This window comes from Ictalurus furcatus, chromosome 2 (genome assembly GCF_023375685.1).
Source record: "Ictalurus furcatus strain D&B chromosome 2, Billie_1.0, whole genome shotgun sequence".
Lineage (NCBI taxonomy): Eukaryota > Metazoa > Chordata > Actinopteri > Siluriformes > Ictaluridae > Ictalurus > Ictalurus furcatus.
The window spans coordinates 3,350,730-3,377,086 of record NC_071256.1 but is presented as its reverse complement, the minus strand read 5'-3'; the positions used below and the strand labels follow the sequence as shown (position 1 = coordinate 3,377,086).

The 26,357-nt window shown below is 44.0% G+C and overlaps 1 protein-coding gene across 5 annotated transcripts in view; it reads right to left on the bottom strand.

The window, feature by feature from the left end:
- Positions 1-333: 333 nt before the first annotated feature.
- The window catches only part of LOC128619436 (prospero homeobox protein 1-like), a 31,570-nt gene continuing 5,546 nt past the window's right edge, over positions 334-26,357 (bottom strand). For all 5 annotated transcript variants that reach the window (XM_053643652.1, XM_053643642.1, XM_053643632.1 and 2 more), the window contains 4 exons: positions 24,962-26,357; positions 21,216-21,323; positions 13,674-13,868; positions 334-2,103 (listed from right to left, as the gene is read on the bottom strand). The exon at positions 24,962-26,357 is cut by the window's right edge. In XM_053643652.1, the coding sequence (XP_053499627.1) occupies positions 1,918-2,103; positions 13,674-13,868; positions 21,216-21,323; positions 24,962-26,357 (1,885 nt within the window). In that variant the 3' untranslated portion in view covers positions 334-1,917. The remainder of the gene's footprint in view (positions 2,104-13,673; positions 13,869-21,215; positions 21,324-24,961) is intronic.

Genomic DNA, 26,357 nt, shown 5'->3' with positions numbered 1-26,357 from the left:
ACTAGGTAACGTGCTGAAAATGTGCAAGCCTTCTTTCCTTATACAGTCAGATGTTCAGTCAGTGTCCAATCAGCATTGAGCAGGTGATGTTCAATTTTGTTTCTGAATTTGTTGTTGTTGTTGTTGTGTTATTTTTTTTGGGGGGGGGGGGGGGGGGGTGTATTTACCGTATTATTTGCCAGAAATTTCTTGAAGTTTTATCTCGCGAGAGCTTCTATTTATTTATTTCTTTATTTACATCATTTATTTATTTATTTTAATCATGCGTACAATGGCATCTACAGCTACTACAGAAAGAAGGCCAAATCCAAAAAGGCAAAAGTAAAAATAATCTTCGTTTCAAGTATATTTTCAATCTTTATTAAATAAAATCCAATGTCATTGCTTTCACTGAACAACAGGTAAGTGCATTTTTTTTTCTTTTTTCAATTCATATCCATACAGTACAAACTTTCAAATCGTAACATCCAAGGAAAAAAAAAAAAATAAAAATAAAAATAAAAATCATATGCAAGGATTGAATTAATGTCGTAATGTGTCCTCTTCAAACATGGTTGCCTTTTATTTTCATAGCAATTCAGTATTCAAGAAACACCATCAAAATACTGAGCTAATTACCACACAGCAAAAAAAAAAAAAAAAAATCACTCGCGCAGAAAAAAAAAAAAGAGTGCACACACACACACACACACACACACACACACTCATACGTCCTCGAAGGTTTCAAACGATTCCTCTGGAATGAGCAGTTGAAGGGCATTTAAATGTGTGTTCTTGAGATGTGCACAGTGACCGAATTTAAATTTTGATGTGACGTTACATCCGTGGTGTAGTCGTCCAGAAACTTGGCCTTGAGATGACAACCTCCCGCTCGTTCACCACGCAAAGAGACGCCTCTTTAACTTAGCAAGTGCCACACACACACAGCAGGACCGTGTGTGTGTGTGTGTGTGTGTGTGTGTGTGTGTGTGTGTTTATGCTGGTGACACTACGTGCTTCAGAGGGACTGGACCATTGCAGTATACATTAAAAAGGTGTTTTCTGTGTAAACCACAGAACTGACGAGGAAAAAAAAAATAATAATTACAGGCTGTGTAGCAAATAAAAAAAAAAAAAAAATGGGCGGGGTTATGATGCCCTTTCAAATGTTGTGATTGGTGCATTGGGCTGTCAATCAAAGCCAGCCAAAAATGTCAAATCTTGGACCCATATAAACCAAACTCCAGGGCGAGGACTTCATGAAAAGCTATTCTAATGTAAAGTCTGTAATATAGTTTTGCATATAGTTAGAGATTTACATTTTGGAATAATAATTTATTTTCTTGCAATCTCTTTAAAACCTCTAAAAAAAAAAAAAAAAGAAGAAAGTAAAACCTCCAAGTGCCAGTCTTACCCAAGCAGGAACAACAACAACGACAACAAGAACACCAACAGTAATAAAATAACAATAATAATAGAAATAATAATAATAATAATAATAATAATAATAATAATAATTCTATACACCCTATAAATGCAATGCCCACTTCTCCAGAGAAATACACACTTCAAAACTTCAGTTTGAACAAGCCCCAGTCGTCAGTCATACCAGTTCACTGAGTTGTTTGGCTTCAGTATCAGGATTTCATGAGGATTACCCATAATTCCAGAGCGGGCAGGCAAAAAGTCAAAGGGCCCTAGTGGGATCAAAGTCCCTCCAAATATGAAACACGAAAAAAAAAAAAAAAGAAAAGAATATGTAAAATAAACGACAAGAAATCTAAGAATTTAACTAGATCACCCCAAGGGAAAGAAGGAAAAAAAAAAGCTCAGGAATGCTACTTCATATGCCATACATTCAAAAAAACAAGAACAGAAAAGAAAAAAAAAAATGAAACTCAAATCATCAGGTATAGTGAAGGGGGTTTGGGGGAAATGTTACTCATGTAGGAGCTCTTGGAGACAGTTGGGAGATTTGAAGATCTCTGGAACCTCTGAGTCCAGCTTGCAGATGACTTTATAGATGGCCTTCTTCCAGGATGGGTCCACGTCTTTCCCGGCCACGATGGCGTTAAAGAACTCACGCAGCGTTATCTGCGCCACCTCCAGGAAGCGTTCGGGAACCTGCAGAAAGAACGGGAGAGAAATCATCAGCATCAACTCACGTCCAAGTCCTGCTGTCCCGCTGTTCGGTTTTCAGGGTATCGTTTCTATAGCAACGATATCGGTCATAATAATGAAACATCTGTGACGCCAAACACCAAAAGTTCTCTTCTTTGTTTTCCCCTTGGGGCGCACAAACTTTTACTAAAAACCACATGCGTGATATCGTGTACGTAGGTCCGCCTCGTGCCGCCGAAACAGCTCTGATCCGTCGACGCATGGACTCTACAAGACCTCTGAAGGTGTGCTGTGGTATCTGGCATGAAGACGTTAGCAGCAGATCCTTTAAGTCCTGGAAGTTGAGAGGTGGGGCCGCAGTGGATCAGACATGTTTGTCCAGAACATCCAAGAGACGCTTGAACGGATGCTTGGGGAATTTGGAGGCCAAGAACAGTCAGAGTGTCCATGCTGACCCCTGTCCACCACCGTAAAGCGCCTACAATGGGCTTGTGGAGTCCATGCCTCGAACGGGTCTGAACTCTTTTGGTGGCCCAAGGTGGACCTACACAATATTAGTTACGTGGTTTTAACGTTATGGCTGATCGGTGTGTGTATGTGTGTGTGTGTGTGTGTGTATATATATATATATATATATATATATATATATATATATATATATATATATATATATATATATATAGTCTATGTTTGTCCATCATATTAGTTGGTGATGTATAGACTTAATGTTTAAGCACACACGCACACACACATACACACACACACACCTTATCAACCACTCCAGTTTGACACGCATGAGGAAACACAGTGATATGTGGCATTACACATCACATTGTCTTGCTCTCACTTCCTATAAAACAGCTTTCTGGACATAATGTCTTGTGGAACTTCCCAGTATTTGTACGGCTTAAGTAACACACACACACACACACACACATGCACAGAACACTGAAGGGGGAAGGGGAAGTGAATACAGGACAGGTGTGTGTGTGTGTGTGAGAGAGAGAGAGACAGAGAGAGAGAGAGAGAGAGAGAGACATGCTCATAAATAAGATGTGAACTAACTGTCAGGAAATGTTTGAATGCATGTGTGTGAAATGTAACAAGGTAAGAAAGGGGAAAGCAGAAGAAGCCCAAAAAGCAGAAGTTGGTTAGGGAGTAGCCTGCTCGCTAATCTGTTCCCCGTCATGTATTTAAGACACCGCAGGTCGCCACCGTAACTCTCATATCCCTCTCAAAAGCGAAATAACTGCGGTTCACTTCTCTCCACACGTGAAAGAAGCGAGACTCGGCGTTCTTAAGAAGTGAAATGTGTTATTAAGAAGTCAGGAGCGCCGAGGCTAATCCCTGAGCTTAATGACTTAGCTAGCTAGCATGCAGCTGTTAGGGCTTTGATACAGACACAAGTAAAGACACAGTGGCGATGGAAACGAGTCAAAATGATCGAGAATACCAACATTTACCTCAGACGTGATGGTTAATCCCTGAGACGAGACTTGGTACGATTCAAATTTCGCTCCAATGCGATTAGCATCGTTAGCAAACAGAAATCCTCTGAGTTCTGCCATGTTTACAAACATCAGCAGTTTAAAGAACATGAAATGCTGTTTGGAAAGTTTGGAAATCAGGCATGGTCTCTCTCTCTCACACACACACACACACACACACACACACACACAGTACCAGGTCAAGTTCTTCTACTCTCTTAAGGGCTATGTGTAAATGTGACTACAGCCAGTGTGAATATGTGTGTGTGTGTGTGTGTGGGACCAAAACTGCACTCCTCCTGTGCCCTGCAGACACTCATCAACAGTGTTAGGACACACCAAGGTTAGTGGCAATGTACGCACACACACACACACACACACACACACACCATTGCTATCTTGCAGTACTATCTTGGCAGAGCACTGCCTCACAACTCACCCCGGGTGAGGAACGGACCTCAGTATATGTGTGTGTGTGTGTGTGTGTGTGTTAAGTTATATACTAAACCCTTCTACAGAATGTATAAGCAGTGATCAGTGTAAGTTTGGCTGCAGGAGCTGGTAGAGCTGAGCAGAGTGGTGCATTGCTAAGAATACTCCTGCACGGAATTTCTCCTGACGCTTTTGCTACGAAAGGACGGCGAAATGCTGACTGCGGGGAGACGCCAATGTCAAGGAGAAAAGGGTACCGGTATTTTAGATCCTCTTGACAGAGAGAAGGAGAGGGAGGGAGGGAGGGAGGGAGCGGGCGGGCGGGGGGGGAGTAGACAGAGGTAGAAAGCATATGTGTGTGTGAAAGGTGCAGCCGGTTGGAGATGAAACCTGAGGGGGAAGGATAGAGTGATGGAATGAAAGGTGAGAAAGACAGAGATGAAGATAGACTGAGGGAGGAGGGAAAAGGGAGAAAGAAAAAAAAAAAAAAAAGGAGAAGCGAGTAGCTCGTTCTTGTCCTAAGCACCCTTTTCCCAGCCTCTTTTGGGAACCTGTGTACATCTATATATCATGCAGTTGTCACTGATGTGTGTGTGTGTGTGTGTGTGTGTGTGTGTGTGTGTGTGTTCTCCAGTTTTGTCTTCCTACTGATTGCTTTATTCGCTGTGGGACTTTTGTCCCCAGGCGTGTAAAGGGTAAAGAGGACATTCGTACTTGGCATGGACACACACTTATTTTTTTAAAAATTTTTTTTATATACGCACACCTTTTCATTTCTAAAATATAGACGTCTTAATAAAGCTAAAACGTCTTTGGCGAATATTTCTGGCGTGAACTTAATAACTTTCCATCCACTTCAGCTTTACTCAGTTTCTGGAACAATCTAGCGCTGACACTGGAGACTCCTTCCAAAAATCCTTACATAAAATGTTGTCCCGTGTTAAATAACAGCGTGTTGTTGTTTTTTTTTTATCCGTTCATCATTAGTCGTAGAGTACGTGGAGCGTCCGTCACGCACGCCGATGAGTTGCCGAGCTGTTACTATAGAAACGATAACGCGTTAATATGAATTATTGTCAGAGCTGCCGTTAGAGAAAACGAACCGCCTTCTGACCAGTCGGATTTGAGGACAGAGCTCTGATATGAGGATATAGAAGGTTTCTAACGGCATAGAGTGTGAAGAAAGGCAGGTGTGATGGTGTTGGTTGCATTTCAGATTAACACCTGTCAAGTCTCCTCTGAAGTAGCACATAAACAGCTCTTAAGAGTCATATGGTAATGATGACAACATATGAGTGTCGTATTCAACACACACACACATTCTGATAAATCTTGTCAGCAGGTGTTGTGCTGAACTAATCAGCGCTGTAAACGCCCTCGAAGACTGATTAAGATAAAAACTCGATGTAATGTGTTTTTCTTGAAGTACACTCTGACTTTAAAGGAGGTTTCATTGATTTTTTTCTGACAGAACTGAATGTCGAGATCTTGAACGGAACAGTCTTCCTCTGTCCCTCGCTCTCTCTCGCTCTCTCTCTCTCTCTCTCTCGCTCTCTGCTGACAGAAAGCTTTATGAGATGTGAGAGTTATGTTTCTCAGATGGGACAGACGGCTTCAGATTTCCTCAGCTTTGATTAGCCAATGGAACATTGTCCTGCCTGAGCACGGCTTTAAATCTGCCATTATAATGCACAACAAGCCGTCAAGTCAACTTTCAGTCAAAGTCGGTGTGTGTGGTGGGGGGGGGGTTGTACACGGGACTCTTGATAGTGTGTGTTAAATCGTATGTAGCTAAGTGAAACTTTCACTCAGATTTATGGCAGTAGAGAGAGAAGAGAAGGGGGGGTGGTGGTGGTGTTGAGGGGGGGTTAGTTCTTTGACACGGTCTTATTTCATTTGGGAGTGTGTTTTTATTTGTTCTGCGCTGGCCAAACAAAAGCTGACCCTGAGAGATAAAGGCAGCGATGGCCTTGAAGGATTCACGGACCCCACATGCTCCGAGCGGTCCTGGTTAATCCCTAACCAGTGGCCTGGGAACACGAAACGGAAAAATTCTCATGTCAACCTGACCATTTGAGACGAGCTGGGAACTGCCCAGGTACGGTCTCCTGGATCAGGGTGTGTGTTCGTCCTTATAATGACTAAACAACCCGCTAACGTTTTTTTTTTTTTTTTTTTTTTTGTATCTGGATTGGTCGTCGGAAGCTGAAAACACTTCCGCCCCCTTTCTCTTTCTCAACGACGCCTAAAAGCAAACTGTGTTTGGTCACTCGTGTTCCTATCAGCGACGAATCAATAGCCATGGAGGACAAGCCTCGATAAGCCTCTTTGTGTCACAACATCCAAACACTCTCAGTCCCCAGTTTGTCTATCTAGTCCTCTCTCTATCTCCTGATAAACGTTTTCCCTGAAACCAAGGCTTCCAAACCATGCAGCCTTGAAGAGTCCAGTGGGAGATTTGCCCTGATAGGCAAACATTGCAGCTGAGTTGGACATTCTAGCATGGCCTTGCCACTTGCTTGTTTTTTTTACTCTTAAGAGCCAGTGAAAGGACGTTCAAGCCACGTCATCACTCCGATTCTCAAGGTGTGTGTGTGTGAGATGATTCCATTGGTCCTCCAAGGACAGGGTCAAAAAGTAGATAAAGAAGTATCAAATGTCTATCTCTGTCTTGCTATACTCTGATTTACCTTGACATACAACCTTTACTGATGAGAAATCTACACCATATATATACACCAACCAGCCATAACATTAAAACCACTGACAGGTGACGTGAATAACATAGATCTCGTTGCATCTCGAAGTTGATGTGTTGGAAGCAGGAAAAATGGCCAAGCGTAAGGATCTGAGCGACTTTGACAAGGGCCAAATTGTGATGGCTAGATGATTTGGTCAGAGCATGTCCTAAATGGCAGGTCTTGTGGAGGGGGTTCCTGGTAGGCAGTGGTTAGTACCTACCAAAAGTGGTCCAAGGAAGGAGAACTGGTGAACCGGCGACAGGGTCATTCATGAGTCTGGTCGGATCCCATAGAAGAGCTACAGAAAGCACCTACAATTGCTTGAACTGGACTATGGAGTGCAATGGAAGAAGGTGGCCTGGTCTGATGAATCACGTTTCTGTTTATGTGGACGGCCGGGTGCGTGTGCGTCGCTTCCCACTGTGAAGAAGGCGAGCCGATGAAGGCAGTGTGATGCTCTGGGCAATGTTCTGCTGGGAAACCTTGGGTCCTGGCATTCATGTGAATGTTACTTTGACACGTACCACCTACCTAAACATTACCACAGACCAAGTGCACATCTTCCTGGCAACGGTATTCCCTAACGGCAGCAGGATAATCCGTCCTGCCACATGGCAAAAATAATTCAGGAACGGTTTGAGGAACATGACAAAGAGTTCAAGGTGTTGACTCAGCCTCGAAATTCCCCAGATCTCAGTCTGATCAAGCATCTGTGGAATGTGCTGGACAAACAAGTCTGATCCACTGCGGCCCCACCTCTCAACTTACAGGACTTAAAGGATCTGCTGCTAACGTCTTTGTGCCAGATACCACAGCACACCTTCAGAGGTCTTGTGGAGTCCATGCCTCGACAGATCAGAGCTGATTTGCAGCATTACGGGGACACGTTTATTATTTAAAAAAAAAAAAAAAATTAATTAATTTAATTACTAATTAAAATCTGAAGCCTTCAGACATGGTGTTCTATGCATTCAGTCATATTTTCTGGGACAAAACCCGCAGTAAAGACTGCTAGGAGTTTAGTCATTCTAATGCAACGCAAGCTAACCAAATAAATGTAAATATACACTCGAATACCGTCTGAACAGCTGAGACGACATCTTGCCGAAGGTGTTCACGTACACCCAAGTGTCACGCATCCTGCCTGCTGGATATCTTGTCCTCGCTAATATATACACACATTAATAGCAGGTATAACCTCTGCACACTAACTCTTGTCGTGAGCAGATTGTGATGTAATCTGCATTACAGATGAGTCCTGGGCTCGGGAGCAGGGAGGACTTCGGCGGAGCTGTTGTTTTGTAATGTCCTCCACATGGCACCCAGATTGTGTTTGATTCGGGGAACACGGAGCAAAGCGGGGTCATGAATCAAGGTCCCTGGAGTCAAACTGTCGCGAGTGCGCATAATGGTACAGAGTGAGGGGTGTGTGTTGGGAGGGGATATGTGTGAGTGTGTGTCGGTTTCAGAGGGTGGGAGCTGAGACATCTGGAGCATAGTGTGTGGAAAGAGAAGGAGAAAAATAAAACATGGTGTGACTTGCGTGTACAGTTTTGCAAGTGGTGTAATACAGAATATTTGATACTGCTGCAGTATATAGTTCATGCAGCGTATTCGCTGGCCCATCACAAGGTTAGAGAGGATGGAGCAGATTAACGGCGGGCCGAGGATAGAGCCGAGGGGCACACCACGGGGGAGCGACGCATCCAGCCAGCACTGATGGCCACCATCTTGGCGCGATCTATTTGGGTGGAAAACAGGGATGCGGGAGGACTTGAGACAAGGCCATTGGCACTCTCGCCCTGCCAAGTGTGCACCAATCTCCTTGGCACGGACGTGCACCATCGAAGGAGGTTCTGGGGGGAGGGTGGGGAGGTCTTTTTTTTTTTGAGCATGTTGAATGTGACAAGCTGTTCCTTTGCATCTCAATATCAGGATGGAGAGAGGAGCAGGTGGAAAGGGAGCGCAAGAGGAGGGAGGGAAGGATGGAGGAAGGGCCTGATAGATACTGAGAGAAAGGAAGGACAAAGAGCCTTCAAGAAAGAAGTCAAGAAAGAGTCAAGAAGGAGGGAGAAAAGACGCAGCATGTGTGTGTGTGTGTGTGTGTGTGTGTGTGTGTGTGTGTGTGTGTGTTTCCTCCCAGACCCGTGTCAGGACAGCAGTCTTTACCAGTGATTGAGGCCACTTTAGATCAATTCAGATTAAAGCAAAGACCAGATCGTTCGGTGTCAGCCTGAGGGAAAGGGTCTGGGATGGCTTCTGAACTCATCGCGCACACACACACACACACACACACACACACACACACTCATGCATGGACGCACACACACACATACGCAGATGGAAACCACTCCAGCGCACGCTAGTCAAACTTTGACTCTTACAAGGTCACGTCTAGATCCGGGGCTAAAGGGCCAGGTTTCACCGGCAGGTAGAAAGAAGTGTTTGCGCAATTAAAAGAACAAGTTGCAAATCGGTTCTGGGGGACGCTGAAACCCGAGGCCGGGATCCGACACAGTTTTTTCACCTAAAGTGCACAAAAACATGCAAAAGTGACAGTCAGCGGCTACACGTCTGAATCAGATCCTTTTGTCTTTGCTAAATGGCTTATCTGGTCCGTCGTGTCGAGGGCAATATGAGAAGAAGCAGACGACCTCATTCAAACCCAATCCAACCCCACCTGCCCCGAGCCACAGGGGAGAACTGCACTCTGGCACTAAGTGCTTCTGTCTGGCATGGACAAGACGACCTGGAGTGTGTTAGGCAAGACATTCCAGCCTGCAGGGAGACCGGCAGTCATACACGTACGGTTCCGCCATGGAAAAAGCGCTGAAACAGGTTCCCGTTGTTTTGTCTTGTAAGTCTTAATAAAAGTGATGATGTACCGTAGATGGGCTATTACTAGATCAGCATCTCACACACACACACACACACAAAGCCATTTTACATCATAAGCTTTTTTTTTTTTTTTTTTTTTAGTCGAACAGATTTCTATTTTCGCTCCATACGTGACTCACGTCTTCCGAAAGATATTTATATGCATAAAAAATAAAAAGTGTTCTCATTTATCAAAGAAAAAAAAAATCTGCTGGAGATTTACCATTTATGGAAGGAGTCTCCAGTGTCAGCGCTTAACAGCTTCCATACACGACGTAAGCGATAACTTGTTAAACGACGACGTATTAAATGTATCCGTATGTAAAAATAAACGGATAAAAAGTACAACCCGTTGTTCTTTAATGAATAAAACGGAACCGTCTGCAAATCGCTGAGGTAGAAGTGGAATTAAACACTTCGGGAATTTGTGGTAGAGGAAAACGGTCTACTTTTGTTATTGATACCCAGAATATTAAAAAAATAATAATAATAATAATAATAAAAAAAAATGAAATCAGAGATTTAAGAGTTTTCTCGAGTCAGAAGTGGATTAGACAGAAAGCCGGCTCTCGAAACAGCGTGCGTTCTTATTTACCGACTGGCAGAGCCGACCAACACAAGAGAACACAAGAGCGAACAGTCAGAAAGGGAGCGAGAGAGAGAGAGAAAAAAAACAGAGAGAGAGAGAGAGAGTAATTAATGAAGATGCTTTAATTGCTGATTGTGCTCGCTGTGCCATGAGGGGAAAAATATGTCATTAAAACTTCCTAATGGGCTCAAGAGAGGAACGGATGGAAGAAAAGCATTTGAAGAGGATGAAAGGAACGTAAACAGCAGAAGAAAATGATGGGCGCAAAAAGAGAGAGAGAGAGAGAGAGAGCGAGGGAAGTAGCAAACAATAATTACAAAAGGCTTCTCAAGGGAGCGAAGAAAGAAATCAGTGACAGAGCTGATTACCGTCAAACGAGAGAAAAGAGACAGATGGGGGGGGGGGGGGTAAAGAAACAGGACACACTTACATACGCTAAAGAGACTCGCAAGGTGGAGCTGAGTACATGGAGCAGGACGGAAAAAAAAAACCTGCCTCGTGTGTGTGTGTGTGTGTGTGTGTGTGTGCGATGCTGAATCAGCACAGGCTTGTGTTTCGAATGGTGATCTAGCCAGGTAGGGAGATTGGGTATCTTGGGGACATGTAAGTTCACAACCAGCACAATTTCTGCCTCTACATCATATCACACACACACACACACACACACACACACACACACACACACACATAGGCACACACAGAGTACGGTCAGGTGGGTTAGTTTGTAAAGATTTGCATGGCTTGGCATAATTTCCTTGTGCAAAGTTTTGATCAGCTATTAGATCCATCAGACACCTGCTGAGAAAATCCTTAATATGCAAAACATTCCCGTCTACCTCCCGCCAACACACACACAAACAGCCGTGCGTGCGCGCGCACACACACGCAGGCCAGGCAAAACTTCACAAACAACAGTAGACTTATTCACCCATCTCCTCTCCATAGGCAAATCTCTCATTTATATATGGAAATCATCTCGAGCATGAAACCTTAAGTTCCTGCAGCCTGAGAAGAGTGTCTCTGTGTGCGTGTGTGCGTGTGCGTGTGTGTGTGTGTGTGTGTGTGTGTGTGTGGGCGTCGGGTATGGAGAAGAAACAACCTCTCCTTTCTTTCAATAGGAAAACGGTCAGTAGGAGAAGAAAGGTAGTGAGATTGGAGAGATAAAGGGAAACCAAAAAAGGAGCAGGAGAGGAAAGAAACGTGGATGAAAGGAGCATGAGTGTGTGTGTGTGTGTGTGTGTGTGTGTGTGGGAGGGGGGGGGTTTAGATCATTATAGATCATTATATCGTTTACGAACACTGATAGCAGTCAGAAAGCCTACGTGAGACGAGATAAGTGTGCTGCTACACTGTGTACTCAGATCAGCTCCTGCATTTCAGGTGGAAACAGGAAGTGGGTTTGATCTCACAAGAAATATAGAACAGAGTACAAAGGAGGGGGGGGGGGGGTTTGTTTTGTTTTTCTCCCCCTTTCCTGTTCTTTACACTTTGGAATAATAGCAAAGCATAAAGATACATACTTTCTATTAAAGCATTTAAAAAAAAAAAAAAAAAAAAAATATGATCTGCTTCAATGTTATTAAGGGTCAAAACTTTAAAAAATAAAATCGCATAATAGTCAGATATAACTGTATAAATCCAGGGTAATCCTCGATATAATCCCGAAAGAGACTTCCTGACGTTCCCGGAGCTCCTGTACGTCCCTTTTAGCCAGACTGATTCATTAAAACATTAGCTCACAGCCCAGAAAAGCACTCTCAGTAGACTGTATGCTAGCTTGCAGCTAGCTAGCTAGCTAGCTAAGCTCTTCAAACGAGAGGTAAGTCTTTACGCATGTAGCGTTTACATGAAAAAAAAAAATGCTGTGACTCATTTAAAGCAGACTTTTAGCGATTTAATGCTCACAGATAACTAGCGTGCTAAGTGTAACCGGTGTTTAGGTTTAAGAGTTAAACATACTGTAAGCTAGCAATGAATACGATCCACTCAGAGAGATTGTTTCGGGTTAAACTGCAGCTAATACGGTTCAATGTTTACTGCTTATCCTTCTCAAATCATTGTTTTTTTTTACGTGCTGAAATCTGGAACATTGTTTACACTCTTACAGTCGTGGAAAATGGTGCGTTTTAAGTCATTACAACATTAGCTGCAGCCCAGAAAAGAACTCTCGGTAGACTAATATGCTAGTTTGCAGCTAGCTAGCTAGCTAAGCTCTTCAAACAAGAGGTAAGCCATTACCTCTTCTTCTTCTTCATTAGACATATAGCACATACATAAAATAAAAACGAAAAGCTTGAAGCTGCCAATCATTTAAATTAGAGGGTTAGCAATTTCTGCTCACAGATAACTAGCGTGCTAAGTGTAAGTGGTGTTTAGCTGAGTTTAACTTTAGCTAGCAATGCATACAAACTACTCAGACAGCTCGTTTCGGGTTAAACGGTTAACCGTAGCTAATACGGTTCGACATTTAGTGCTTATACGAGTTTTGTGTAGCTGGAATCTGGAACTAAACTTTGTTTACACTCTCGCGGTTGTGGAAAACGGTTCATTTTGGATTAACCGACTAACGCTAGCACTCAACAAGCTAGCTCGCTCGGGCTTAAACGGTTCGCTGCGGCTAAATGTGATTAATGAGGCGTAGTTTTACAGATCGTCCGACTAACGTTTCATAGTCAAATCTATAAATGATCGATAAGTGTCATAGAGTGTATAACGTCTTTGCCGTCGCTGTCTATCGTACACACTGGGGGGGCGGGAGTCTTAGCGAATTAGCGAGTATTTGCTAAATGTATTCAATTTATTCTGTATTCAATATTTTTTTTTTTTTGCACATGATCTCATTTCTCACATCCTGGACTCACCTTCCTTTTCCCCACCTACACATTTTCCCTACAGCTCTCATCTCTGTCTACCTCTCTCTTTCTCTTTCTCTCGGTGACCCTATCTCTCTCTCTCTCTTTCTCACTCTCACTTTACTTCCTTTCAACTGCCCATTTTCCTTGCCAGTATCTCTCTCTCTCTGTTTCTCTGTTTCTGTTTCTCACTGCCATCAGTCCCTCCCTCCCTCCCTCTCCCCCACGTCTCTCTCTTTTTTGTCCTGCCATCTCTCTCTCTCTCTCTCTCTCTCTCTCTCGCTCTCTCTCTGAAGCAGCGGGACTCATAACCTTGCTCTACTCCAGTGTGAGGTGTTTTCTGACGAAGTGCTTTGCCAGCAGACCTGGTCCTTCCAGGGGACTGCACTAACCTTCCGGACACACAGGACACTCTCTGTCTTTCGCTTTCTCTCGCTCGTTCGCTCTCACTCTCTCTCCCTCTAATCGCTATGGCACATTAAAATCGCAGGCATTCATTCTTACAGTGTCCAAATGATTCCAGCTAGGCACATGCCCAGCACATTTGTGCACATCTTTTCATTGTGTGTGTGTGTGTGTGTGTGTGTGTGTGTACCTCAAAGTCATTGGCCTTGTTGTAGTGCATGTTGAGAGCTCTGAAGAGCTCAGAGTCTCGGCTGACGGCGATCTCTTCAGCCCCCGTTACGCCGTCGTTTATGGCCTGCCTGGCGAACTTCTCCATCTGGATGTAGTAGAACTCCCGAAAATTACTGAACCACTTGATCAGCTGAGACGTGATACACCGGTTAAACTGGGAGACAGGGACAGAGCGAAGAGAGTCCATTAGATACGGACATCTGTGCTACATATAACCTGAAATTAAATAACATTTCAGTGCGATTTTAACGATGTAGTGAAGGATATGAAAACGATTAGCGGCTAAGGCTCACGGATTAATTCGAGTTTTATTGCCGTCATCTGTGTATGCGTATAGAGGGATAAAAATGTAAAAAAAAAAAAAACCAAAGCTTGTAGTGTGGGAGCAAAATGTGCAACATGATACAGTAAATGTAGCGGGATCGCAATGGCAGCATGTTATGCCATCGGTACGTCTTGAAACACTGACCAACCCAACGTTCAGCGTATTGTACACTCACAGTTTCACCACAGTCGCAAAGAGTGGTTAAACCAGTCTGGCCATTTCCCTCTGACTTCATCTCTCTCATCAACAAGGCGTTTCCGCCCATCTGCCACACAATTGGCTGATTACTTGTTTAATTGCATGAATGAGCAGGTACAAAGGTGTTCCTAATAAAGTGATCAATATATACAGTGCTGTGATTTCTTCTGTTTTTGTGTATATCTCATACTAAATTGTTTAGTATGAGATAAAGTAGTAACCCCCCATAGTTACTAATTCCCCAAATCTATGAAACTGCATTCATAACGGGGTTCAGCCGGACTAGACGCAACCAGGCCTGATTACTGCAAACCCCGTTCAATCAAATCAACACTTAAATAGAACGTATTCAACAGCATGAAGTCGGTTAAAAGGTCTTACGCAGTAACACGCTGTGTCGAAATTGAAAGAAATTCCAGAAGGTGATTGAAATACATCAATACGTCTGGGAAGGGTTACAAAGGTATTTCAAAGGCTCTGGGACTCCAAAGAACCACAGCGAGAGCCGTTATCTCCAAACGGAAAAACTCGGCACAGTAGTGAACCTTCCCAGAAGTGTCCGACCTTCCAAAATTCCTCCAAGAGCACAACGACGATTCATCCAGCAAGTCACAAAAGAGCCAAGGACAACATCAAAGGATCTACAGGAGTCTCTTGGATCAATAAAGGTCACTGTTCATGACTCCACTATCAGAAAGACACTGAGCGAAAATGACATCCATGGAAGAGTGGTGAGGTGAAAACCACTGCTGACCCAGAAGAACATTAAGGCTCGTCTGAATTTTAGCCAAAACACAACTTGATGACTCTCAAAACTTTTGGGAGAACGTTCTGTGGATTGATGAGTCGAAAGTGGAAATGTTTGGAAGACAGGTGTTGCGTTACATCTGGCGTAAACCAAATCCCACAAAAAGAACATCATACCTACAGTCAAGCATGGTGGAGGAAGTGTGATGGTGTGGGGATGCTTTGCTGCTTCAGGGCCTGGGCAACTGGCAATAATTACGGAAAACTTGAATTCTACAGGAGAATGTCTGTCTGGGCTTCAGTCCGTAAGTTGAAACTCAAGCGCGATCGGATTATGCAGCAAGACAACGATCCAAAGCACAGGAGTAAATCCTAGTCCTAGAAGTAAGCTGATCTCCAGTTATCGGAAGCGTTTGGTTGCCGTTACTGCTACTACAGGCGGCGCAACCAGATTTTAAGTGTAAGGGGGCAATTAGTTTTTCACATTGGTGATTGGTGTAATAAAATAAAAACTGTATTGTGTGTTTACTCAGGGTGTCTTTGTTTTATGTTGTATTTCGTTTGAAGATCTAAAATGATTTAATACGAGATATACCCCAGACCCAGCAATCAGGATGGGGCAAATACTTTTTACACAGCACTGTATATATTTTTATGATAATGTATTTATGTATTTCTTGCCTTATTTTGTTTGATTTAATCGTCCTTTTCCCTCATAATTATGTATGTAAAAAAAAAAAAAAAAAAAGAGCAACCCGATAGATAGAAAGGCGCGAAAGTAAACACGCGCGTGTTGTGACCGTATGTTTTGGATGTACCGCAACGCTACACTATAGAAATTCCAGCCTTGCTAGCGAGTATTCCTTTGGGGAATATAGTGTAGGGTTAATTGTTAATCAAATCTTCATAATCACAGATCGTGTGTCAACGCTGAGGAATATCATTAACATCATTTACATGAATAAAAGAAAAGCCCTCACGCTCTCTCTCTCTCTGTGTCTCTCTACATGAGTCGAGGAGGCAATCTGGACAGGGCGTGGAGGGGGGGGGTAAGGGGGTTGAGAGGGGGTGAGTTATGGGCAGCCCTCAGCTGCAAGAGGCTCGGATGGATAATTGAGCAGAAAACTGATAAAGTCAACATAAAAAAGAGCATATCGGACCCACGGGGAGTTCAAACATCAGCTTAAATCCATTCACCAATCAGCGGCCTGCGTTCATCTACCGTTCCCCCCGCGGGCATGATCCCTGCCAAATTCAATACAACCTTAAACCGTTTAAGAGAGCAATGGGTTACAGTTCATCAGGGCAATGAACCCACAGAGGAGGGAGAGCAGGAGGAGGAAGAGGGGGGTCTGGGGGGGTGGAAACAGAGATAGAGATAGATAGATAGATAGTAAGAGAAAGACATAGAAAGAAATCTCTTCTCGCAAACAACAGCTGATAAGAGCTAAACGGGCCCCTTGTACCCCTTTAATTACCCCTCCCACCTTAAAAAAAAAAAAAAAAAAAAAAGGCCCCCACTCTCCTCCTCATCCTCCCCCATTTTCTCCTTCATCTCTCTTCTTCTTTCAGAAGAAAAAAAAAAAAAAAAAAAAAGATGACAAAACGATGGGCAAGCAGCCCTCTGGGGAGGGGAAGCAGCTTTTACATGGAGATTAGACAGTACTATTGTTCAGAGAAAAGACAGGAACGGAATCGAGATGGAGTGAAAGAGAGGACGGAGGACGCTAGTCACCGAGGGATGGACGATGGACGGAGAGGAGACATGGAGAGAGAGAGAGAGAGAGAGAGGGGAAAAAAGGGAACCACGCGCACAATCTAACACACAAAAGAAACGCAGACGCTGTTTGCTGGCATTCAGAATGCTAGCAGTACTGACATGAGTACAGAGTCAGGCTCTAACACATACACACACACACACACACACACTCTCTCTCTCTCTCATACACTCACAGAGAGAGAGAGAGAAGCAAAAACTAGTCTAAACTAATTCTGAAATGAAAAAGTTAGATGCTAGCTTTTACAAACTAGCTCAGTCAGTTCTAGCATAAAAGATTAGCTAGTTTAGCTAGTCTCTCAGTGTAGCTGAACTGATTAGCCGTTTCTGAACTGAAATCTATCTGAACCTGTGCTTGTTGTGTCATTTATTTACTGTATAATTGTTCATTATTGTTTCCACATGTTTTCAGACCTACTGTCTGCTTCAATGACTGAAAAAAACACAAAAAACATGGCTGTAAAAAAAAAAAAAAAAAAAAAAAGGCTCAAAAACAGACAAGTGAGTGACCATCATGAAGAGGTCTGTCCGATCTGGCCTAGCCCTTTCGACCTGAGCATGTGGTTTGACAGACGGGTGTGTGTGTGTGTGTGTGTGTGTGTGTGTGTGTGTGTGTGTCTTTATGATGAGCTCTAAATCATTGACAATGACCTCATCACTCACAACAAAGACCTTTCCTGTCACACCACCGGAGAGCGAAAGAGTGTGAGAGTGAGAGAGAGAAAGACGGAGAACAAGTGCGTGTGTGAGTGTGTGTGAGTGTGTGGGCATTGTTATTACTGTACAGTCCAGCTCTCTGAAGTCATCTGTGTACTTTACTTTTACCTCAATATCTGTAATATCAAGCATTAAATCATACACACACACGCGCACACGCACACATGCAGACACACACACACTTCCTTCTGGAGAACTAAAGAAGTTAACAAAACATCCCTCTTCACGCTGCCATCAGCAGAAAAACAATAGAAGCCTGAGTTTAGGAATCGTCACAAGAGCACCGTGTAAAAGTATTTATACTGTATATTTAATAGAGGTGAGAAACTTTTGGCACCCTTCAATTCAATGGTTCTCGATTCTATACGTCGTCGCTTGTTTGTTTTGTTCTTTGTTTGGTTTTGTTTTTAACGCATGCTCTACCTAGACTCCATTTTAGGATGAAACTTGCATTTGACCTGCGAACTTAATTCCTCCTTTCTGAATTACTTGGAACCGTCATCACTTCCTTGAGGGATCTCCGGTGAACAGGAAAAGCACAAGACCATTTCCAGGATGAAAACAGTGCGCATTGTGATTCCACCCACATATTTCCCACATATTTAATTTCCTGAATTTGCTTTATCTTGGTAAGACAGCGTTTACACGTTGCATGCACAATTCATACAATCCATAAGGTGCCCACAGAGTCGAGCAAATCGGAGTTGAACATCGGCTAGCTAGCTAGCTAGCTAGCTTACTTACCATACGTACAGTACTCATAGCACACTCGCTAGCTAGATCTGAAAAGCTACAGCTGCCAAAACTTCTTTTCCATTAAGTTAAGTTCCATTTTTACTTGACTGAACGGATCGATAAACGTTTTCTAACTGAGTCGTGATATTTTCTTCAAAAGAACTCTTCTACGACTTAGCATAAGTAGCGATAAATTTTTTTTAAAAAAATGTAAAAAAGTTTCTCTAAAATCTTGACTAGCTCGGCATATTTTACAGCAGGAATTTCATCACCCAGTTTTGATTCGATTCCGTCCAAAAATCTTAATTTGTTTTGTTTTGTTTTAAATTATGACTTGCTTAATATTGTATTTTGACTGTTTTATTTCTTACAACAACAACAACAACAAAAAAAAAACAACAACTTATTGACGAGTTGTACGAATTCGGTTCAACGAATTGTACTTTGGAAGTACAACACGGTTACACTGTTAAATTATAGACAGAACGCAAATTATTCATTTAAAAAAATAAATAAATAATAAAAATGACGTAATCATCGTGTCATTAGCATGGAAGATAGTTAACCCCCGTCGCTATTTCTAACAAAGTCGCTCATGTGGTTAACGTGGCTCGTTAGCGTACAAAAGACGAGCGATTCCTCACGACGCGAAGCCGACGCCCGTGTACTTCCTGATCCCTCATAACCAAGTCTATCCGCGCAGGTCGAAAGTCAACGGGTCTCTAACCGCTCCAATTAGCAGGCTCTCGACAAGTGTCCGTTCAGCCCCGGGGTCATCTTATTACTGACCTCAGAGCAACTTCGCTCGCCGACCGATCCGTGACCAACGAAAACGCGAGCATCCCGTTCCCACCGTTCTTATCCTCCAGATAATCAGAGCCTATTAAGACAGTGGGTAGTCTTTAACATGCAACACGGCCTGCATTGATATTCATGAGATATGGAAATATAATGAATGACTAATGAATAACCATTATAAGGACAGTGGCGGATCCCCATGAGAATGGAAGTTGGGGTGGGGGGGGTGGAGAGTAAAAAAAGATAAAAATCCATGCCATCTATTGTTCCACGATGCCGTCGCGAACAAAGCCACGCAGAGAGAATGCTGCCAACAATTTGACCTTGTTTCGGTGTTATGTTAATCTAGTTCAATTAAGCGCAACCTTAATGCTAGCGAGGATTATGGAAAACCGGTCTGTGGGGTTCGGATGCACTCAGAGGGCCATTATCCTACCTTATGTCATAATTTTGATGATTTAATTTGAAGAAATGATTCGTTTGTGTTCTATAGGAGCGCGTTGCCGGAGCTAAGGATTTTACAGCACTTAAAATTCACTGGCGGGGAATGAGATTATTCATGAACGATGTGCAAAACGCATGCGGCGTCAGGTCAATACTGTGTGTGAGTCAAAAAAAAGAAAAGAAAAGAAAAGAATCAACTTTGGGAAAGGTTTTTGTTTATTTGTATATATGTACGAGAATCAGATTCCCCTTTGAGATGTGAGTTTTGATAAAGCGGAGGTCGCTGAATGCGTCCACGCTAAGCATTTGTGGGAAATAGGGAAACGGTTTGTTTACGCGGAATGGCCAGAGGCACCGAGGTGAAAGACGTGCAGCTGATAAGAGCTTAGAATTGTGACTCAGGGACAAACTTTAACTAACCCGTTCCACCGATCAGGGAGCTGTTACTATCCCGTTCACATGACATTTACAAATATGTACGTGAAGTAAAGGTTAAAGAATAAATAACACAATCGAAATTGGCCAGCCCACTTTCTAAAAAAAAAAAAAATGATAAAAATAAATAAAAAAATTTCAATCGTATTATTTTTGCATTAACATGTGAAATCCATTGACATCGCACGCTTGAAACGTCCTTTTCTACGAGTCATCCATCATATCTTATGTGCTTAGGTACATACATAGTTTATTCAGCCATGTTACCTGGACACGTTCACCCCTATGAAATAGTTGGAACGTTCCACGAGTCACATGTTCAATTTCCCGCGGATCATGAGAAGAAGAAAAAACGCGCTCTGGTTCGTTTTCCTTGATTTTTTTTTTTCCCTCCGATATTGACCGACCCAGACTAAACTCGCTTTGAAAGTACGACCCTGTTACGCCCAAATTCCAGACGAAGTTAATAATTAACGATTACCATCACAGGACGTTCCTCGTGACGTTAGCACGCACGGTAGCTAACCACGTTTTTGTGTATTTGCGAAATCTGTGCTACAGAAATAAACACCACCCTGTTACTCAAACAGACCTTGTGAAAAACGAGACGGTTGAAGTGTTAAACGCTCGTTTTCTTAGCTTTTGGTGTTGAACAACGCTGAAATAAAATGATTTACGAGGGCAAATATGGGTGTCAGCGATATAATTGCAGGTTCGGCCGTGGTGTTGTTTGTTGCCTCTGAAGTAGTTACCCATGGGCAAACTGTAAAAAGAGGAAGTCTGTCGGATCATTTGGATAAGATGGCGACACGGTTTGGCGCACACGTGACACACACTCTGTGTGTGTTGAATCACTTATAAGTTTTAAAACTGCACGATGGATCACGGGTTTGATTCGATTAAGGTAGATAGTTGTGACGCTACATATTGGAACTGATTACAAACCTCTCAACGTGATGTACTTTACAGTGAATAGGCTGCCTACTAATCTATGCGCTTATCCGCCTCCTTTCCAATCCATCTTACTGTCTAAATACCCAACCGCCCACTCATCTACCTGCCTTGCAGCTGCCCTGGCTCGTACTGGTATGCTTTTTCCCCCCTCCGAATTAATCTCCACCGGCCTTGACCAATAGCAACAGCTGTGGCATTTAACATTTCCCTAACGCCACCAGTGGGCTGCCCAACGTTTGTAAGTGAACTCACCTGGACAAGTGAGGTAAGCCGACACCATGTCGCCCCTTCCCCACCTCCTTTTCCAGAAAACAAAACAACAAAACAACCCAAAACCCATGTAACAACTCAAACATTAAAGGTGCACTCACCTTAACGTCGGAGAAGAACATCTTGAGCATGTTGGAGCTGGGGTACCTGGTGTAGAAGAACATGAGCTTGGCCTTCTTCAGGTGGTTGGGGGAAAGCCCTTCCTGAATGTGCAAATGAGCTGGTTAAGGAAAAGCAGCCGAGCCCCGAGCAGAAAGCAGGCAGGATTTGCTTGCCATTGTCATCATCATTACTCAAGGTGCTGCGCCGTCACGGCCAATATACCACCGCAGAAAAGCCAGTTTTACATGAGAAAGCCATTACGCAGGCAAAGCGAGCAACGTCTTTCCCTAAGCCCTAAGCCTCAGCCAACCTCCTCCTTCAGATGTAAAAGAGTGAGAGATCGTTTGCATGGCACCTACAAATACAGCGGTAAGCACTTCTGAGAAGGCCTCGGGGGCTGACAAAAAGCCTGAAAGATGGAGGTTTTTTTTTTCTCTTCAGCTTCAGTTTGTGTGTGTTGACGTTTTAGAAAATAATACACATATGCCCGATCGGAACTTTCTCAGAAGCCCAAGCTCTCGTCATGGCATCGTGACGGCGAACCTGCCACCACCGTTTCATTTCTGCGTGCGGCGATTCGGCCGTGGTGTCCGAGGGCTAGCGAAGACGTCCCTTTGAAGGCACACTGTGAGTGTAAAATGATACGTTTGTCATGTAAATACGGCTAATCACGAAAACATAAACAAGTCTTATAAAGTGTGCACACATTCAAGGATAATGCGGATTCAGACCAACCACGAGTGGAGTACTTCACATAATTGAGGGAGAGAGAGAGAAAAAAAAAAAAGAGAAAAGAGAGAAAAAGAGAAAGGGGTGGTGGTGGTGGTGGTGGTGGGAGATGGGGGGGGGGTGTTTAGTTGGAAAAGCGCATCTTTGTCTTACCCACCCTCTCTCTCTCTCTCCCTCTCTCAAACACACACACACACACACACACACACACACGCACTCTCTCTCTCTCACTCTCTCTCCCTTTTTCTCTCACCATCTGGTCTTGCTTTATGAGCACAAAGGCCAGAGAGAATGAAAGAGGGACAAGCTGCTCTTTTCTTTTGCAGCATTACTTCATTCAGCGCCGTGAATGAATGGATCATGACAAACCACAAAAAACTACATTTCAACATGAAAGCTGATGACAAGTTTATCACCGGGAACACAAATAAAAGTTACACATTTTCAGCGTAACACGCAACAATGAAATTAAACACTTTTTTTCTCCCCCACTTAATTACTCGGCGATAGGAGCCGTGTTTATGGAAGGCTGAACTTTTTTTTTTTTTTTTTAGTTTATAGTGATATGATTCTCAAGATCTTCTTCTTCTTCTAATAATAATAATAATAATAATAATAATGTGGCACCAGCTGACCACTTAAGCGTAATTTATGGGCTACGGATCGTGGTTAAATTTAAGAAGACGGAGAACTTTTTTTCATGGAGACGTGACGAGACGAGACCAGATGAGATGAGGTGAGATATGACACAAATGCGTCGGTTATCAGTGTTTTCTCTTTTCGCGTGGGGAGGAAAAGCTGAAAAACTGCTTGGCCAGTCGTCTGGGCGTTTCAGTCCGATCTGCACTTTTTCCACCATGCGTTCTGCATTCATCAATAATCTATTTAAGCTAAGAACGCATTGTAAGTGCGAAGCGGGCACCGAGTGTGACATTCCTGCAGAGGACGTTCTCCTGCCCTAACCTCCGCCACACAACAAAATGGCTGATTATGCGATTTTGCCAGACAAAGAGTCCTCCGCACCCTCCTCCCCGGCCCTGCCTCTTCTGAAACCAGCTCTGGCCCTTTTGTGTGTCTGTCAAACAGACTGGCCGCCAGTAGCCTAGTGGTCACGCTGGGGGAAACTTTCACCTGCCACTGCTCGCGATTTCACAATACGTGCCTCGAATCTAACACTATTCTCAAACATAACATCGCATAACTGTCTTCCATCCAGAACCAGAACCGTAATCCCGTCCTAATTGCTTCCGAACTATTACCCCCGTCTCTAAGTCCGCGCTAACCCCGTTTCCGCCCGAGCGTTCACAGTTTAACCCCATTCCCAGGCTAACCAAACAATCCCCAATCCAACCCCCACCTCTCTCTCTCTCTCTCTCTCTCTCTCTCTCGCTCGTTCTCATATCTTTAGTTAATCTTGAATCTGCGATGCCTTAAGCGCATTTCAAACCCAAATAACGTTTCCATTTCTAGCACTTTCCTCAAGCGTACTTAGATCCTATATTCAGGCCAGTGCGTCTACCGTCTATCCTTCTCTCATATCTCCATCCAGAGCTGATGTACCATCTGTAAAGGAAGCTCCATGTCCTACCTGTGCTTCCTCTGAGTATCAGGCAGCTTGATCGGGAAGCGTTTTTTAATCATTTGTTAGTTTTCGCTGCCAGCTCAAGAGTAAGAAGTCAGCAAACTTCAATTAGGCCAATTACTGTACCAATTTAGGGCTACGTTCACTTTTCTTTGGAAGATATGGGACTTGCTAGCTTTGTGTTTTGTAACTAGAACTAGCATAAGCGCATGTTACTAGCAATTATCAATAGAGATGTAAAATTGTGTTCCACTGCGCTGTTTGATTTTTTTTTCTTTCTTTCTTTTCGTTTTCTCTTCACAGCCTAACCATTTCGAGTGATTTTTGAAAATTGCTACATAAAACACACGCAGTAACTGCCGCGTATGGTCATTGCTTTAATTGCTTTCCATCTCTCTTTTCCTTTATTCCTCTCGCTCCGCTTTCTTGATGGGGCGGCTGTGGAGAGCGTAGGGCCCTTGGCTCGGCAGACAAGACGAGGCAGTGTAATGAAAGACAAACATACAGCCGCAAACACCTGTTAATGCCTGCTTCAAAGAAAAGAAAGGAAGGGGGGGGGGAGACAGAAGAAAAAAAAGAGAGAGATTGTTTGGCTGCCAAGCAACAGCTGAGGGCCCTCAGGTTGTTGACCGATCTTTATGAATCCAAAAGGGGGGAAAATGAAAAGGAGGGATAATTGTTCCTCCGTCTTTTTTTTTTTTTTTTTTCGTATAATAGGATATGATGAGGGATGAGAGAGGTGGAACCTGTCAGTCATAAAAAAAAAAAAAAAACAGACAGCAGGTTAGACTTTGAGTCCTCGAATGAACCTCAAAGTTTGACAACAAAAACATCTGTCATGGTTGACGCCAAATTATACCCCGAGGAGCGAAAAATATCTTCAATTTCTTGAGGTAAATTTGGATTTCAGTGGTGATCCTGGTTAAGCACCAGACTTATTAAATGTACAGGTGCTAGAATGTACAGTGACCTGAACTGGTAGACTGAAACACAAAGCACGTTAGCAAGGATCCGTTCCATGTTCAGGAGTTTACCTGAAAGCCTGGTCTGTATCCCCTTATCATAGTTCCATCTAAACTATGGAAATTTGAGGGAACTAAACTCATTTAAATGTATGTCTTAAGGCATGGGAGGTGACAGAAAAATGAATTTGAGTTGGAAATAGAGAAGCTAGTGTGACTTAAGAAAAGGCCTATAGGAAGCCGCTCAGGGAATCAAGAGTGGAGGTCTGGGCTGAGTACCCAAAAGCACACAGTTAAACAGAAGCAGCACTTTAAAATGCTCCATCTACTAGTTAAAAGCATCTTTCAGCTCTTACATTTAGGGGAAATGAGGCCATTCCAAACAAGTGCAACACGTCAGATTTTTTCAGCATTATCAGCATTATAAGCAGAATTTAAGCAAAATGTTTATTTAATGCTAGGAAAAGGATATTGCACTCCCTGGGTATGGCGAGATGTCAGACATGTCCTGGAGGTCTCCACACTCTGACTTAATGAGCGACAGAGACAGACTCTCAGCCGTGCTCCCTGGGTGGGTTGGCGAGCAGGACCGGGTGTGCCCCATATGGTGGTTGGACGCCATCTTGGTCCGTAAGCTGGTGGTCTCCCGTGAGAGGTCCATGGAATCAGGTGAGCCTCTGTCTTTGCCTGGGTACCCTATCGACGGGGCACCAAGTGGGCCCTGAAAAGGGTACCCCATTAGAGGGAGGGGGAATGGGTGGCGGAAAGATGGTGGGCTGAAGCCCATGTTGGCTGACAGGGAAGAGGGATGGAGGGAGGGATGGTGGTGGCCTCCATGAGCACCCACTGCTGAGGACTGGTGATGATGTTCAGCTGCAGACTTCCGCACCACTAAAGGCAGCGCCTCTGTCTGATCATTGGCACTGGGGAGCGGGACTCCACCGAATGACTCATGTGGGCTGGGGATTATGACATCTCCGAAGCACTGCAAGCGCTGATTGGTTGTGTGGAAATTGGGGTTGTCCCCGTTAACGGTAAAACGATCCTGAGGCGCAGGAAGCGGCGGGAATACCTGCGGGAGAGGCCGCGGAGGTTTCGCAAAGACCTTCACTACGGTGTCTACCACCTGAGACATGGCAGAGTTCAGTTCCTGCTTCAGTGTCTCTGCCAGTTGTTTGCCTTCTGCATGCATAGAGGTTGGACCTTTGCCCCTCTGCGAGCCCTCCCTTTTTGGCTTGTCTCCATCCAGAAGGGCCTGTTCTCTTAGCAGGGCCCTTGCTCTGTCCAGAAAGTGTCCCGGATCCAAGTCTGACATCTCGTTATCGGATCGATCAGCAGTGGAATCGTGCATGGGGCGCTCATCGACGTCTCCGTCCATGAGCCCGGCATCGGAGCGTGCACTGTCTTCGGAGAGGTTCCCTCCGTCATGGTCTGGGTCGTTCCCTTCAGAGTCAGTGCTGTCATAAATCTGAAAAAACTTCTCTTGCAGCTGGCGCAGCTGTTTCTGCATGTCCTCAAGCTGCAGCTTGAGCTGCCTGCGTTCCTCCACCTTTTGCTCCTTGCGCACTGACACCAACTGCTGGAAGCTGTGCTGCTGTTGAGGAAGCTTCTGCTTGCGCTTGTTCTCGCGATAGCCCTCTCGTGGACTGGGTGGCTGCTGGGGACCTTCAGGTTCTCCTTCACCATCCCGCTCTCGTTCCCTTGAGCTGGAGTTTGATGGCATCATTACATTGGGTGAGTGGCTCATTCCACGGATGATGTTCTCCACACGAGCTCGCTTAGCTCTGAGGTGTTCATCATTAAGTCGTTCAACGTCAAAGTGACCCAGAGTTGGGCGGCTGAACGGCGAGAGACACTCCTGAGGGCTT